The 16800-nt window shown below is 44.2% G+C and overlaps 1 protein-coding gene across 1 annotated transcript in view; it reads left to right on the top strand.

Moving 5' to 3' along the window:
• The window catches only part of LOC116862527 (PDZ domain-containing protein 2-like), a 91757-nt gene that overhangs the window by 56474 nt on the left and 18483 nt on the right, over nucleotides 1–16800 (top strand). Inside the window, exons 11-17 of the mRNA XM_032849855.1 lie at nucleotides 878–995; nucleotides 2608–2740; nucleotides 7160–7241; nucleotides 8728–8762; nucleotides 9499–9655; nucleotides 11214–12010; nucleotides 16277–16421. Of these exons, the coding sequence (XP_032705746.1) occupies nucleotides 878–995; nucleotides 2608–2740; nucleotides 7160–7241; nucleotides 8728–8762; nucleotides 9499–9655; nucleotides 11214–12010; nucleotides 16277–16421 (1467 nt within the window). The remainder of the gene's footprint in view (nucleotides 1–877; nucleotides 996–2607; nucleotides 2741–7159; nucleotides 7242–8727; nucleotides 8763–9498; nucleotides 9656–11213; nucleotides 12011–16276; nucleotides 16422–16800) is intronic.

Genomic DNA, 16800 nt, shown 5'->3' with positions numbered 1-16800 from the left:
ACAACAAAAAACAAAAGAACAAAAAAATCACAGACTGGTTTAATTCTCTGGCTAATATAAAATTTTAAAGAACAGGGGCGCCTGGGTGGCTAAGTCGATTAAGCATCTGCCTTCGGCTCAGGTTATGATCCCAGGGTCCTGGGATCGAGCCCTGCATGGGGCGCCCTGCTCAGCCAGGAGTCTGCTGCTTCTCCTCCCAATGCACCTCCCCCTTCTCGTGTGCTCATTCTCTCTCTCTCTCTCTCTCTCAATTAAATAAAAAATCTTCAAAAAATTTTTAAAGAACCAAAGATTATAGTTAAGAAAACAGGTAACAACAACTAAAAGTTGTGGGCCTTCACCAAATCTTACTGCTTTTCAACTTTCTTTTTCTCTACACCTACTATGGAAATATGGTTGGCAGTTAAATAGCTAGGAGATTAGTTGCTGGAAAAAAAAAAAAAAGGCAAATGAAAGAAAACCTAAAGCTGTGTATCCAGAATAACAAATACTGGGGGCCCCCCCGGCAGGCCCAGTCGGTGGCGCGCACGGCTCTTGATCTCGGAATTGTGAGTTGCAGCCCCATGTTGGGTGTAGAGATTACTTAAAATCTTTTTAAAATATATGTATTACTTTGACTCTCCCTGTTCCCAAAAACAGATTTGCGGAGGCTCCTAAGACGAAGCAGAGAATGATTCACACGGCCCGTAGTTAGCCCCCCGGTTCTGCATGCAGACTCATTTCATTTACAGTCTAGGATGATGTTGACAAAGAAAAGCAGGATTTCCATTCTGAGTCTGATCACAAATAAATGGTTATTGGTCTGAATGTACATTAATGCAGCTTCAGATCACTTATACTTTTTTTTTTTCTTTTCTGTGACCGATGCCTCTCACAGAGCCGAGGGTTGGGTTAGGCATCGGTGCCTGCTGCCTGGCTCTGGACAACAGCCCTCCAGGGATCTACATTCACAGCCTGGCCCCCGGATCCGTGGCAAAGATGGAGAGCAACCTGAGGTTCGTTGTGAAGCCGATCGTACGGGCTTCTCGAGTGTTAATGAATGAATGAATGAGTGTACATGTGAGGTACCCTGCCCTATTTAACATCCTTGTGTGAGATCCTCGACTTTTGTATTATTGGCACTAACATAGCCAAGATTACAATTAATAGCATTTCCTGAAAGATGAAAAGGTAATCTAAATGAAAGTAATGTTGACGTAGAGAACTCCAGATCTTGGCTTGTCTGTTTTGGTCTGTTGGAACTCAGAAGTTCAGTTTCAGAAACTTGACAGAATACAACTCTGTATAAATATCTATGATTATCTAAGTATTTCCTTTCATGTTTATATTCACTTATGCAAAATTCACATGTGATGCGGGGAACCGCTCCTAACAGTTCATGATCACTAGATACAAAGAGTCCCGAAATCCTGCCCTTCCTTCAACAGGAGGCCTTTGTGATTGAACATGACCTCTTGAGGCTTTCCTGTTGTTTCCTTTCTTTTTGAGTGATGTTGTCTAGAAGCTTATTGTCTGAAATCACTGCGTGTCTGATTTCTCAGTTCGGCTAGTTGATCGGTAGCCTGGGTGTTTGTTGGTACAAGAGATGTCTAGGTGTTCTGTCCTACAGTAATTGCAGTGGGTCTGTGCCCACCTAAACTTCACAAGAAGTACACATATTGCACAAAGCGCCCTGTGCAAACAGTATCACCTTTCTCCCCTGTAAGCTTCCAAGTCCTTGAGCAGTTGAGGAATTGTCCAAAATGACATTCCTTGAGGTTGCCATTCTGGGGCCCTGTCAATAGATTATGTTTTTAGTTAATCATCAGAGTGAATTTCCATACAAAAAAAAAAAAAAAGTTAGCAAATCATCCAAAGTACATTAAAGAAAATATACTTTTAGAACCCTAGGAAAAAAAATCCTTTAATGACATCCCAAGATGATGTTTCTTTCTTGAATGGTTCCATATGTCTGGAGCCTGCCAAATGAACATTCTTCAAACCCCACATAAAGAGTCTTTGTTCTCTCATACTGAGTTCTCTGCCTATAATTTCAAGTCAAAATGGGCATCTTGTCCCCAATTTCTCATTTCTTCAAATTTAAAACGTTTTTACAAACTCTTGGGTAACCTTTGAGCTCGAGATATTTCCTCCTCGAATTATATTACAATAATCATTTCAAGATGGTAGGAAAAAAGAAAATGATGGTGGTCAAGAGGCTATCTTGTGATGAAAAGGTAGACAGACCCGACTTCAACAGTGTGTGACGTCAGGGTGACCTCTCTGAGCCTCAGGCCTTATCTAAATAATAGGAATAATAATACATAGTCCAAGTAGTGCTATGTAAATTGTTCATAGGGGCACCCAGTCTACACCATGAGCTCAAGAAATGAAAACCCTTGCTATTGTCCCATTATCAATTTATTTAACTCAGATATGCATGACTCCTTTGCCAGTTTAATATCCAACATGCTTTATGAATGTGTTGCTTTTTTACCCATATGAAAAGACAAAAGGATGTCATTTGCTTGCTTAAGGTATTCAGAATAGATTTCATGTGATAAACCTCTCTTGTAAGATCCTGTAAAAAGCTCTTACCACAGAGTGCTGGTCATTTGCCTTCCCTAGCCGTGGTGATCAAATCCTGGAAGTGAACTCGGTCAACGTCCGCCACGCTGCTTTAAGCAAGGTCCATACCATCCTGAGCAAATGCCCCCCAGGACCCGTTCGCCTTGTCATCGGCCGGCACCCTAACCCAAAGGTGAAGTATTTCATACTGTTCGGAGTAGGGGCAGAGAGGGTGGCTGTTTGTCCAGCAGCAGTGAGACCCGTGCTCCTATGATGATCGTATGATGACGCACGCTCTTTGGTGAGACAGTTTACCCAGCTGGGCGTGGTCATCAGCAGCTTGTGGTCACACGGCAACTAGGGTAACCGATACCCATGGGAAACAAGTCATGGATCTGGACTTCTTCGTCTTTACACTCGTAGAAATTTTATGAGGAAATTTTGACATTGTTATTGGTGAATATAAAATATGGTAGAAGGTAAGAGTACTGGGTTCCTAGGACGTCCCAGCTGATTGTTTGATCTCTGGTGAGATACTGAACCTTTTTGGGTTTCTGTATCCAGAAAATCTGAGAGCACTGGACTAAATGGTCTGTCCAGGCCATCCTTGACCTGAGCAGAATACTTCTATAATTAAGGCTTAGGAGCCCACTAATTTTTTTTCAGCATCGATATCACATTGTTGAACTTGCAGACCATCATAACCCCTGTTTCCTCGGACTTTGCTGATATTTGATTGTATCTTCTCTATACTGAAGCAGTTGCTTTGAATTTTTTAAGGTTAACCAGAGGCCTTTAGCAAATTGGACTCTACTGGCCTTGAGCACTATTATTTTGTTGTTTCGAGTATACTTGATGTAAAAGTCTTTTTAAGTTAGCTTGTCTCTAGTATTACAATCAGGTGTATCTTTATGAAATTTAATCTTTTCTTCCAACAACTCAAATGCTCCTTAAGGACATTAGCCCTTGTTGTGCCTGTCCTATGACCACCTCCTCTGCATCATTTGTACTGTTATGTCCTAAATGGGCCCAGGCCATATGATGGACTCACGTGCCATTCTGAGAGTGAGACGTCTGTGCAGAGAGACCTGGCGGGTCCTCCCCTGTGTGAAATTTCTTCATATGTAAATTATATGGCATCATGTTTCGTGTCTCAGTGGGGTCCATTGCACTGGTTTTCCACAGTGCTTGGTCAACCATTAGACTGATTCAAAGTCAACTCCACTACTGTTTGTTTCCCAGATTGTTTTCTCTCGTCTACATGCATTCTCATATATGTCTTAAAGAAAATCTTCTTGAATATCATTAATATAAAATCAAGTCCTCCTTCTACCTTTTTGCATTTTTTCTCTTGTCCCTTCCTATTTTTCCTCCTTTCTATTTTGTAGTTTTGACACTTTCCTTTAAAACCTATTCTCCTTTGTCTCCCACCTGCCCCCATGGCTCTCTTTGGGTCATTTTTAATAGCATTCCTCCTCATACTCACAGCTCGAGTGGTCTTGGCTCCTTTCTCCAAGGTCCTCTCTTGGATTCCATCACCTGCATGGCCTTACCCCCTACCCCCACTTCCCCCTTCCAAAGCAGCCCAATAAGCTGGGGCTGACCTAGCACGTCCCTCAGCAACATCATAAAAAATTGTAAGTTCTCATGGTTTGCAGTCACTGGCTTCAAGGCATGTCTGACTTCAGAATCCATTCCAGCGTAGCACAGGTCACGATTTGTGTGGAGGTCTGCTTCTTCTCAGCCCAAAAGCATCTGCCTAATTTGCCAATATAATCAAACATCAAAATGGCATTTCAGTGCAAAACATAATAATCCTGATGGACTGGTGGTCTGCGAGCCTGCTGAATCCAGGTTGATTCATGCCTCTAGCCACAGTAAAATGGTCATCATGACGGTGCTAGAGATACATCCCGCAAAACCAGATTTCAGTATTTGTTTGACTAGATCTCACATTTCTTCGTAGGTAAACGTGGTGTTCTTAGTTGTAACACCACCCTGTATTTTCCTTTTGGTCAAGATTCCACTTTATGTTTAATGTATTTTTATTCCACTCACCCCGGCATTTCATGCCAATAGTACATTTTGGTTCTGAATGTATGTGCTTCCTTAGTTTTCATGTTGTTCCAATAGAAATACCACAAGGATTTGCTTTTCTTCTGTTTCTCATAATGACTGGAGCAGTGGCTGCCCAACTGGGATATTCAAACCCTCCAGGTCTAGACAAGCTAAGACTTGGACTTGCCAAAAGAAGGTCAGGGGGATCCTTTTTTAGCTGGTACTGGGGCTCTCAGCATGAATAGAATTACCCAAGAAGTCTTTCACTTGTTTCAAACCCTACCATTTTTTTCCCGCTCAGAAAAATAGTTGCAAATATTGAAAGTTTCATGTCAAGAAAAAGTAGCAACCACTGTCTAAGCTGATATATTTTCCTGACTCATTCATACAAAATTGCTCTTGCTTTATGAAGTGTGTATGTGTGTGTGTGTGTGTATTCAAGTGTATATCCCTGTGTGCATGTATGTGTGTTTGTTATTATTATTTCCTGTAAGGCCCACCAGAAAGTATTACATAAACATGATGTGATTATGGTTTATCTGTTAGGTTAAAATGTAATGCTGAATCCTACATAGCTTTATGTACTTACTAAGACAAATTGCTATGCTTATCCAAATGTTATTTATGCTAAATATTATTTTACCACACAAAATTACCACTCTAAATTTACAGTATTCTTACCTTTAAAAAAAAAGAAATTCTATGCAATTTAGGTAATGGCCTTTTAAAATATCTCATAATTCAGCATACCTCAGGCTTTTTAAAAATCTTTTCTATGAATAAGGACAATTATGGGTAACAATTGATGGGGAGAAAATCCATGAATCTACCATGATAACAGTAAATATAGAAAGAAAAAAAGTTAGAAAATGACTATTTTGAAAAGTTCATTGTAAAAATTGATCCAAGTAAAAATGATCAATAATGTTAAAACCATTGAGTAAAAACATACTGGGAGCATGATATGGATGTTGTTGCAAGCTGTTTCCTCGCAGATCACTCACTGATGACCAAAAAAAAAAAAAAAAAAAACCCAGTGGAAAGATCTGGTGAACTCCATCCTAACCGAGTGGTCAAAGTTATCTCCAGTCATGAAACATGAGTCATTGACCCCAAATGCCTCCCTGAAGCCTGAGAAGGAAACAGTTTTTGTAGTTTTTCTGCCCAAAAAAACAGTGCATCATCTAAATCTCAGCATGAAGACGCTATCACACAAATCCTAACCAAGGGTTTGATTGGCCTGAGTTTCTTCCAAAATATCAGCATTGTGACAAAGAAAGGCTCAGCAATGTTCTGGCTTAAAGGAGTCTAAAAAGACATGGCAACCAGACCCTGAATTGAATTCCAGATTGCCAAAAATGAAATTTCTCTGAAGCATTACTACGCAAGGGTGTTGGCTGGTGACGGTCTACTAAGATCCATGAGATAACAAGCTTGTACCAGAATGCAAATCAGTTACATCACGATGTACACTGCTCAGTTCAGGGGACACTTTTGCCCAGCAACACACTGGTGGTGAAAAACTGAGTGTTGGAAAGCATTCTGGAGGAAAAACCTGTCTCGTTGCAAGCTGGCATCAAACTTCTTAGGAACTACTTCCATCTACAGACATTTCTGAAGGATAGTGTTAGGACACTTGGCTAAATTGGAATAAGATATGTAAACTAGATGGTCATTTGTATCAGTGTTACATTTCCTAGAATGGCAATAGTGCCAGGGTTATTGAAGAGAATGTTCTTGTTTTGAGGAGACACATGCTAAAATATTTCTGGGTGAAGGTTCCTGATGTCTGCAGCTAACTTCCAGATGGTTTGGTAAAAAGTGAAGCAGTGTGCGTGTGTGTGTGTGTGTGTGTGTGTGTGTGAAGAAAGAGCATGAGTGGGGCACCTGGGTGGCTCAATTGGTTAAGCCTCCGACTGCTGGTTTTGGCTCAGGTCATAGTCCCGCATTCATGAGATCGAGCCCTGCATCAGGCTCTGTGCTCAGATTATCCCTCCCTCTTCCTCTGCTTTCCCTCCCCTCCTGTGCCTTCTCTCTCCCTCCCTCTTTCTCTCTCTGTCAAATAAATAAACTATATATATATATATATATATATATATATATATATCAAATCAGTCTTAAAAAAGAGCATGAGTGTAAATGTGGCAGAATGTTTAAAACCAACAACCACGAAGAGTACCCTCTTTTTGCACTACTCTTACAAGCTTTAGGTAGGTTGGCAATTGTTTAAATAAAATCTAGAGGAAAAAAGATTTAGAAGTGAAAGTTCTAGAGAAAGGCAGGTTTCGGCCCATGGTTGGTAACTGTGGCACCTGAGCATTAACGACGCTGGGAAGCAGCCGAAGACCTTGTTCCAAACACACCATCGGAAGCGACTGGCTAACCTGGTGTCCTTATATGCCCTGAGTCATTGCTTCCGAGGGTGGGCATAATCATGGGCTTTATGGTTTCCCTCCTTATCTGCACTCAGCCTCTGACTCAGGTCCTAGCTACTTTTATTGGGGGGAAATAAATAAATAAAACCATCTAATTTGTGCTTTCTGCTGAAAATCAGATTTCCGAGCAGGAAATGGATGCAGTGATCGCACGCAGCACTTATCAGGAGAGCAAGGAGGCCAGCTCCTCTCCTGGCTCAGGTACTATAATAGCACGTCTTCATTCAGTGTTCAGCAGAGCTTCTCAGGAAGCTCCCCTGGGGGCCCTGCCCCATGCCGGGTTACTGGATTCTTTGTCATCATCGGGTTTGCCAGAAGTCATTGTCAAGCAGATCCTATGCTTTCTCCCAGCTGCTGTTTTTTATTTCTGTTGTTACTTAATGTGCTTTATTAAAGTTCTAATCATGCATGCTTCTTACACTATGAGATGATTTGCAAAAGTGAGTTAACAGCATTTCACGCGTTTATGTGTAATTCATCTGAAATAGCCGAGGAGGAAAAGTAATACCAAAATATCGGTTGTTTGGTAGACACAGAGTGTTCTCTATCCCAAAGCCTGGGGTTTCTTTACGTGAATTAAAGATTTCCACCCAGTAAGGCAACCTTCCTTCAGTAATAAGTAGATATTTTTTTAGGTTTCAACTTAGGAGGGGTAACCATAGAAGCTCCCCAAATCATGATTTCCGCCTTCTTAAGTGGAAAAGTTCAGGCAGAGAAGGATTGAGATAGTAAGAATTTCCTATGAATTTCAAATGGGAAACATTGCATCAAGTTTTAAAAGTAATGTTTCCGTAGAATGGAAATCCAAAGGGACTCTGCAAACATGTCTCAACTCAAGATATTGCCGATGTCAAGATTGATGTCAGGAGAAAAAGGAACTGAGATATGAGTTACTGGTTGTCAGAGGAAAAGGAAGGCATAGGATTTTTTGGCAGCCATGTAATACCCTGATTATTTACATCTGTAATTAATATATTTAGAGTGGCCACAGCCATAATGGGCTCTTTATTCGGCCGGCTCCTTCTCCTGACCTGCCTGCGAGCTGTCCCCTCATAACCGTGGCATACCCCTGCCATCATTCATGAAATTTTATTAAGCTGTGAAATTCATGCGCAAGATCTTTTTGCTCATGGCACATAATTTAAAGTTTCGATGCCAAATCTTTTCATCCTTCTACTGAAAACCAAAATAGGTACTCAGCCCTCCTCCGAGTTCCTTCGTGAGTTTCCTGTGTGTTGTTTCTCTGTTCGTTGATCCTTAGGTTCACTCAACAGATAGCACTGAATACTCCCCAGATCCAGGTGTAGTGCTGAGCACTGTGGGGTCAGATCAGTAAAGGTCTCAGCATTTCATAGTTGAGGAAGGGAGATGAGGGGCATCCACTTATAATTAAGTTATACTGTGTGTATGGAAATGGCAATACAAAAGACTTTCAAGATTCAGAAGTTACTTCTGACTGGGATCATCCCATCATCAGGAGCTGAAAATGGGAGGTGGCATGGAGTAGGGATCGGGTACCCAGGTCAAGAACACGGCTGTCTATACATATGCACCTGGCCCATCAGTGTCAGTAAAGCAAAGGGGGATTAATGTGTTTGGCTCCGTCTTTTGTGGATAAGAATGTAAAATATTTGTAAGGATGTGAGCTTTGCTGTTTTGACATTCTGGTGAATTTTCTCTCCAACAGGTACCCCCTTGAAGAGTCCCTCTCTTGCAAAAAAGGTGAGTCAAGGCACACTGCTGCGCCACTCCGCTGGATCATGAACCAATTCCTGGAGCCCATAAGTCAGCCCTGAGGGCCCAGCCCATGCCTTTGTCCAGGAGTCATTTTGGCTACTTCACAGATGATGACAACACCGCTAATTTGAGAAGATACAAAAATGGGTGTTTCTTTTATTAAATACTCAACTAAGGAAAGAATAGAGAAACAATAAAAGAACTGAGCTGCAATTTAAGAAGCAGTTTTCAAACTGCTCCACGATAAAGGGGTCCCCAGTTGGTTTTGGGGGGACCTGTGACTTTAAGGAGACTTGGAATCTTTCCCAGCTGGGGATGCCTCAGTCCCAGTGGATCAGAGCACAGGACTCAGACTCCCCTCTTTTCTGTTCCATCACTAGGCTGAACCAGTGGCTTGGAATGGCGTCCCATTTTCCTGTCTCTTCCCCCAGTGTTTTTCCTGGGTTGGTTGATATATTGCTTCTGTGGCTTTTCTGGTCATCGCTAAACATTTGGCCAAAAAAAGTCTCTTAAAAACATTGTCTGGCAGCAACTGTTGCCTTTTTCATTAGTTGTTTACTTTAGCCGTCCTAGGGTCCACGGGAGTGGGCGTCTGCTCTCACCACTGCTGCACACGGCCATGGGTGAGAACAGAGTGTTCTTGGAAAGCCAGGAATTACTGTTTTAGGTAACCGCCTTCTGGCGTGCCTTCCTCCTCATCCCGCTCCGTCTCCTCCAACAGGACACCCTGACTTCTGAAGCCGAAGCCTCCCCATACTTTGCCCACAGTGTCCCAGGCTCCCTGTCAGACGTCGTGGTGGCTGCTTCTGAGGATGAGGACCCTCCGGGTAGCGGCGGCAGCACCTCTGAGGACGGTGGCCCCCCAGCCAAAACCTCCAGTAAACAATGCTATTCTCCGACTCGGGTCCCTTTAGTTTATGTAGCAGGACAGTATAATGTCCTGGGGACATGTAACGGGGACCTGGAAACCATGGCTTTGGTCGCCTAGAAGCCGACTTTTTACCCTGACTAAATTCTGAATTTATTTTTGGAAAATGCAGCCCCCGTCCCCCCACCGACTGGCCCCTTGGTTCTGGGTCAAAGGGTCCGGGCGCACGTTCTGTACCCAAGCGTTGGAGGTGGCTCACCTGGTCAGTGTTCAGATCCTACGTATGTAGCATCATCTTGACATTTATGGCATGAAATCAGCGTGACCACCTAACAGCCTTCTGTTTTAGGGATTCCTAGCCAAATCCCAGGTCCCTTCCCTCACCAGGCCCAAACTGAATTGTTTTAATAAGGCAGTTGAGTGAAAGATTCAGAACTCCTAAGAGATCAATGTTGTCAAACAGTTGTTTGCTTCTAAATCCCCTTGATCACGCTCTCACTATACTATGAGAGAATGATCTGATGCGAACCGTACTGATTCCTCCGGCTTCTACTGGTGTGGTTCGCTTTTTTTTTTTTTTTCCCTTTTCTTTTCTTTTGTTCGTTCGTTCGTTTGTTTGTTTGTTTCTACTGTGTGCACCAGAACATCCCTGTCTTAGGATAGGCAGGCTTGACAGCTCTGGCTCTCATTTGGAACAGCTGACAAGCTTACTCTTGTCTCTGATAGAGGCATTTCTTTTTTTTTTTTTTTTAATTTAAGATTTTGTTTATTTATTTGATAGACAGAGATCACAAGTAGTCAGAGTGGCAGGCAGAGAGAGAGGAAGGAAAGCAGGCTCCCTGCCGAGCAGAGAGCCCGATGGCCCTAGGATCATGACCTGAGCTGAAGGCAGAGGCTTTAACCCACTGAGCCACCCAGGCACCCCTGATAGAAGCATTTCTATCACACGGTGGAAGGCAGGTGTAATTCTCCGTACATTTAGCAAGCTCTGGAGGATTTGCTGAGCAGCACGGGCTTTCCCTGTCCCTGCTTGGAACTTACATAGATAATAATCTCAGGCTTCCCTGTACCGTGCTCTAGGAGCTTCTATGTGCCACACACCCCTCCCCGCCCCCAGCCGTCTCTGCAAATGAAGAAGGGCCTCTTGTGATCAGAAGGTGCAGGGGTGTGGGGCTGGTTGGTCTCCGGGCATCGTCCCAAAGAGGACTTCCCAGCAACAGCATCTGGTTTGAACCCCAGCAGTGTGTTAGGCATCCTGGACATTGAATTAAACATTTCTGTCTCTAGGCAGCATACAATCCAGAGGTTGAGGTTAAGAAAATAAGTAAAATAAAACTAAGCAAACAAAAATGGAGGCCATTAGGAAAAGGAGAGGGAGAAGCCGGCTGTCCACTGGGTGCAAATCCCAGGAGGCCACATCCTTGAATCTGGGTGATCAGTGGCCAGAGGCTGAATGGCCAGCAGTTTTGAGGGTGCGAATGCTCCTGTGTAATGAGGGGGGGATTTATAAAACGAGGTCAGACAGGAAACCCTATTCATTTGACTGTTTCTTTCCCCATCCCCACCAGCTCACAAGGAGCCAGGAAAACCCCGAGCCAACAGCCTTGTGACACTAGGAAGCCAGCGGTCCTCTGGGCTCTTCCACAAGCAGGTGACGGTTGCCAGACAAGCCAGTCTTCCTGGAAGCCCGCAGCCCCCCCGGAACCCGCTCCTCCGCCAGAGGAGGGTGGGCTGCTATGACACAGACGATGCTAGCGATGAGGAAGAGTTTGATGGCGAAGGGGACTGCATTTCTCTCCCGGGGACCCTTCCCGGTCCCAGCAGGCCTCTGACAGAGGACGACTCAAGGCACATCCTGATGACCTCTTCCAAGGTCATGGGTATCAATAGCCGGGGGGAACAGCCCCGGAAAACCGTGGTCAGCAAGGCCTCCTCGGTGCCTCTCCTTGGCCGCTCACTGGACTTAGAGGAGAGTGTCCCAGAGGGTGTGGGGGACACTTCTTCCCGAGCAGCCAACCTGCTGTCCTCTGCAGGAGCCTCCAGGGGTGGCCCTGGCTGCTCAGGGAGGAAGGAGCTCTCTGGATCGAAGAGTTCCCCCAAATTGGAATACAAAGCTGACACAGGCACCCAGAGTCTGGGAAACACAGATCCCCCCAGGTCCACCCAGCAGAAGAATGACAGCCTGGGGTCCAGGCACAAACCAGTGGCCAGAGTCAGCCCACATCACAAAAGGCCCGAGGCTGACGCCAGGCCCAGCACCTCGGAGACAGTGCACCTGACCGCTGGAGCCAACATCCCCTGTGTCCGGGCCACTGCCAGCAAAGAGACCAGGACTGGTTTTCATCCAGGGGGAACTGCGGAAAAGGTAACTGATCTCCTCTTCATAACTTGGGACCTGAGTCACTACCCTGTGAGTGAGGATGGGGTGTGTGAGTGCGTAACCCGCCTGGAAGAGGGTCAGTGGCTGGCCGCTTCTCTTGCAGTGGTCATCCATTGCCGTCCACGGGCTGCTCGGGAGCCTGCCTGCGTATCAGCAGGCAGGTGGGGGCCCGTGCCCAGGGATCCGGTCATCGATCAGCCTGCCGGATGATGAAATCACTCTCTTGCCTGGACACGGGGCCATGATGGATGAGGGAAGGGTGGCGGGAGACTGGCGAAGAGCACCGGGTCTGCTCCGCTGGCAGGTGGGGGACCACGGAGGCAAGTTATGGACCCAGATCGTCTCCCAGACCCGGGCTGACCATCAAACATAGCCTAACAGTGCTTCCCTCAAGTCGATGAGGTTCTGAGCGACCCTTATCTCTTCCAGACTTTGGTGATTATGTGGAATGAAAGCTACTCATACCCTCGTTGTGAGAATCACATGAAATAATGGGCACGCTAGAAACTGATCACACGCTGGGCCGCCTGGCTGGCTCAGTCGGGAGCATGTGACTCTCAATCTCGGGGTTTTAAGTGTGAGCCCCATATTGGGTGTAGAGATTACTTAAATATAAAATCTTAAAAAAAGAAACTTACAACACACCACTTTAGATGCAAGTCAATATTATTTATGTTACAGCTTTATTGCACATATGCTACAACGATGTAGAATTGTCAAATTGCTCATTTGTAATCAGTAAACTTCCACTTAAGCAAGGAGAGTGTAAGAGAAATGAATGTTGTTTACGATCTCAACATAAATAGTTTCTCTCTGAGGTGATTGTAAGGCCGTGTTTATAAAGATGCGTGTTCAAGTGCTTTATACAAACATACGTGTAAACAGACCCAGAAAATATGAAGTCATAAAAACTGTATTAGGCAGAAGGGATTTTTGTTAACTGTATAGAAAAAATAGAAACATCCATCTTTTTTCATCCTCCTAAAAAATGTTATTGGTTCCAACTAGCATATGTTCTTTTTTTTTTTTTTTTTAAGATTTTGTTTATTTATTTGAGAGAGGGGGAGAGCACAAGCAGGGGGAGGGGCAGAGGCAGAAGCAGGTCTCCCGCTAAGCAGGGAGCCTGATGAGGGGCTCAATCCCAGGACCCTCGGGTCATGACCTGAGCTGAAGTCAGAGGTTAACCAACTGAGCCACCCAGGCCCCCTTACCATATGTGTTTTAAAATGAAAAGTTAAGGGGCGCCTGGGTGGCTCAGTGGGTTAAAGCCTCTGCCTTCGGCTCAGGTCGTGGTCCCAGGGTCCTGGGATCGAGCCCCGCATCTGGCTCTCTGCTCGGCGGGGAGCCTGCTTCTTCCTCTCTCTCTGCCTGCCTCTCTGCCTACTTGTGATCTCTGTCTGTCAAATAAATAAATAAAATCTTTAAAAAAATAAAATAAAATAAAATGCAAAGTTAATAGGTTAAGCCCTTCTTTCAAAAAGTATCCTCAGCCCGTTTTGGATATCTATATAAACCACGGGTTTTATTCATGATAACTTATATAGAGCTTTTGTCATTGTGAATGAGTATTCCCAATAAGAATTTTGAGATGCATTTAAAACTTTTGCACAGAAGTTTAACTCTTCTTCGTTGTCTTCTACTGTTTTTATTTAATACTTTTTAAATGGAGACCAACATCATATAACAAGATTAAACATTTTAAAATACAGTTCAGCTCTCTCCTCTGCTGCCACCTTTGGGCCACTTTCTGACTACTTAACTCAGAGGGCGAATTTTAAATAAAGCTGATATAACTTCGTAGTGACTTTTCTTATTTTATAGTAGGTTTTAGATAGAAGAAAGGAAGATAAAGTAATTGACACTTGGCTAAAGTGAAATTTTGAAATAGTAAATGTGAATTTCATTTATTCTGATAAGTCCTAACCCTAAGTGCCAAACTGAGGAGCTGATCTTACAGTCTTGGATATCATTATGCAAGTATAAAGACAATAATGTCTTACACCTAGAAAGCCTTTTGTGGGCTGCATTTGGTTTCTATAATGGTTCACTTAATCCTCTTTTATTTAAAACTCTATGAGGGGTGCCTGGGTGGCTCAGTTGGTTAATGTCCGACTCTTGATTTTGGCTCAGGTCATGATCTCAGGATCGTTGGATCAAACCCCGGGTCAGGCCCTGTGCTGCTCGTGGAGCCTGCTTAAGAGTCTCTGTCTCCCTCCACCCCTCCCCCACTGTACGTGTGCTCTCTCTTTCTTTCTCAAAAAAAAAAAGTTAAATAAAATGAAACGCTATGAGTTAAACAGGGCAAGTCTTTTTTTTTAACATATAATGTATTATTTGCTTCAGGGGTACAGGTCTGTGGATCGTCACTCTTACACAATTGACAGCACTTACCATAGCATATACCCTCCCCACTGTCCATAACCCAACCACCCTATCCCTCCCCCGCCACCCCGAGCAATGCTCAATTTGTTTCTTGAGATTAAGAGTCTCTTATGGTTTGTCTCCCTCCCGATCCCATCTTGTTTCATTTTTTCTCTCCCTGCCTCCTGCAACCCCCCACTCTGCCTCCAAAATTCCTCATATCAGAGAGATCATATGATAATTGTCTTTCTCTGACTTATTTCATTTAGCATAATACCCTGTAGTTCCATCCACATCATTGCAAAGGGCAAGATTTCATTTTTGATGGCTGCATAGTATTCCATTGTATATATGTACCACATCTTCTTTATCCATTCATCTGTTGATGCACATCTAGGCTCTTTCCATAGTTTAGCAATTATGGATATTGCTGCTATGAATATTTGGGTCCACATGCCCCTTAGGATCACTACATTTGTATGTTTAGGGTAAATACCCAGTAGTGCGATTGCTGGGTTGTAGGGTAGCTCTACTTTCAACTTTTTGAGGAACCTCCATGCTGTTTTCCAGAGTGGCTGCACCAGCTTGCATTCCCACCAACAGTGTAGGAGGATTCCCCTTTCTTCGCATCTGTGAGAACATCTGTTGTTCCCTGACTTGTTAATTGTAGTCATTCTGACTGGTGTGAGGTGGTATCTCACTGTGGTTTTGATTTGTATTTTCCTGATGCCGAGTGATGTTGAGCACTTTTTCATGTAGACAGAGCAAGTCTTATCTCCATTTTGTCCCCAGTTTTTTAAAGATTTTTTATTTATTTATTTGACAGATCACAAGTAGGCAGAGAGGCAGGCAGAGAGAGGAGGAAGTAGGTTCCCTGCTGAGCAGAGAGCCCAATGGGGGGCTTGATCCCAGGACCCTCAGACCATGACCTGAGCCAAAGGCAGAGGCTTTAACCCACTGAGCCACCCAGGCACCCCTGTCCCCAGTTTTTTGACTGTGGTAAAATACACATTACAAAAGCATGCAGTTCAGGGGCAAACATTCATAATGTGCAATATCACTGCCATCTCCAGAAAACTCTGTGCCCGTCCTACAGTAACTCTCCATCCCCTCCCACCAGCCCCCAGAAACCACCACTCCACTGTCTCCCTGATGTCAGCAACTCCCAGTACCTCATCTAAATGGAATCAGACAGTCTGTGTCTTTCTGTGACTGGCTTACTTCACTTCCCATAATGTCCTCCAGGCTCATCCCGACTGTAACACGTGTCAGAACTTCCTTCCTTTCTAAAGCTGAGTAATATTCCATCATAGGTCTGTTCCATATTTTGCTTATCCATTCATCTCTCAATGGATGCTTGAACTGCTTCCACATTTTAGCTATTGCAGACAGTGCTGCCATCAACACGGGAGTACACATATCTCTTAGAGAACCTGCTTTCGATTCTTCTGGGTCTATACCCAGAAATGTGGTATCTGGATCGTATGGTATTTCTATTTTTATTTTTTTGAGGAACGTCCATACTGTTTTCCGTAGTGGCTGTACCATTTCCCATTCCTGCCAGCAATGCGCACAGTTCCCATTCGTCTCCATCCCCGCCAACACCTGTTATTTCCGTTTTGGGTCACAGCCACCCTTGCGGGTGATTCTCCACGTGATTCTGATTTGCATTTCCCTGATCACCCTCATTTCAAAGTTGAGAAAACTGAGGCTTAGGCAGAGTGACAAGACCATGTAATTTCTAGCGGCCTTAACCCCAGAATCTGGATCCTGTGGCTCCTAGTCCAGGGCTCTCTGAAATTTCCTAAAGCAGAGCTTTCATGTGTGATGTGTTAGGGCACAGAAAACCTGAAAGCTGTCAAGAGTGACTCGTGGTTGTCATTGTGCCAGGAATCTCTGGGGAAGCTGACTGTCGGCGATGGGCATGTCCCTGCCAACTGGGAGCCTGCCGCTGCCCCGCCCCACCCAGATGCCGGCCTCTGCCCAGAGAACCTGCTCGAAGCTGCACCAGAGCAGGGTCAACAACCCAGGACAGGTAAGATTATTTCATTGCTTGTTAAGCTTCAAGATGGGAGAGCAGACCTTACCCTAATAAAAATGTTATATGTGGAGAAATTTGAGGGGGGCGGGATAAAAACCTCTTCCACAGATTAGTGATATTTACAAGCTGCCTGCGTTTAACTTTACTAGATCATCATGCCTGAACTCATAGTTTTAATTCCACATCAGAGTGGTCCATTTCCAGCCACTTGACACTCCTTACTATTTTGTGATGGGTGCCTTCATGAATGAGACATGAGATGACATAGAGGAGTTCCTGCCCTTCAGAATTTCAATACTTGGCTCACGTGAAATCAAATGCATGGAGAAATATTTTTTTACTTCCTGCATCCGCAGAATATAATGTTTGAGCA

This window comes from Lontra canadensis, unplaced genomic scaffold, assembly GCF_010015895.1.
Source record: "Lontra canadensis isolate GAN:19392208 unplaced genomic scaffold, GSC_riverotter_1.0 scaffold253, whole genome shotgun sequence".
Taxonomy (NCBI): domain Eukaryota; kingdom Metazoa; phylum Chordata; class Mammalia; order Carnivora; family Mustelidae; genus Lontra; species Lontra canadensis.
This window is presented reverse-complemented; position numbering and strand designations above follow the sequence as displayed.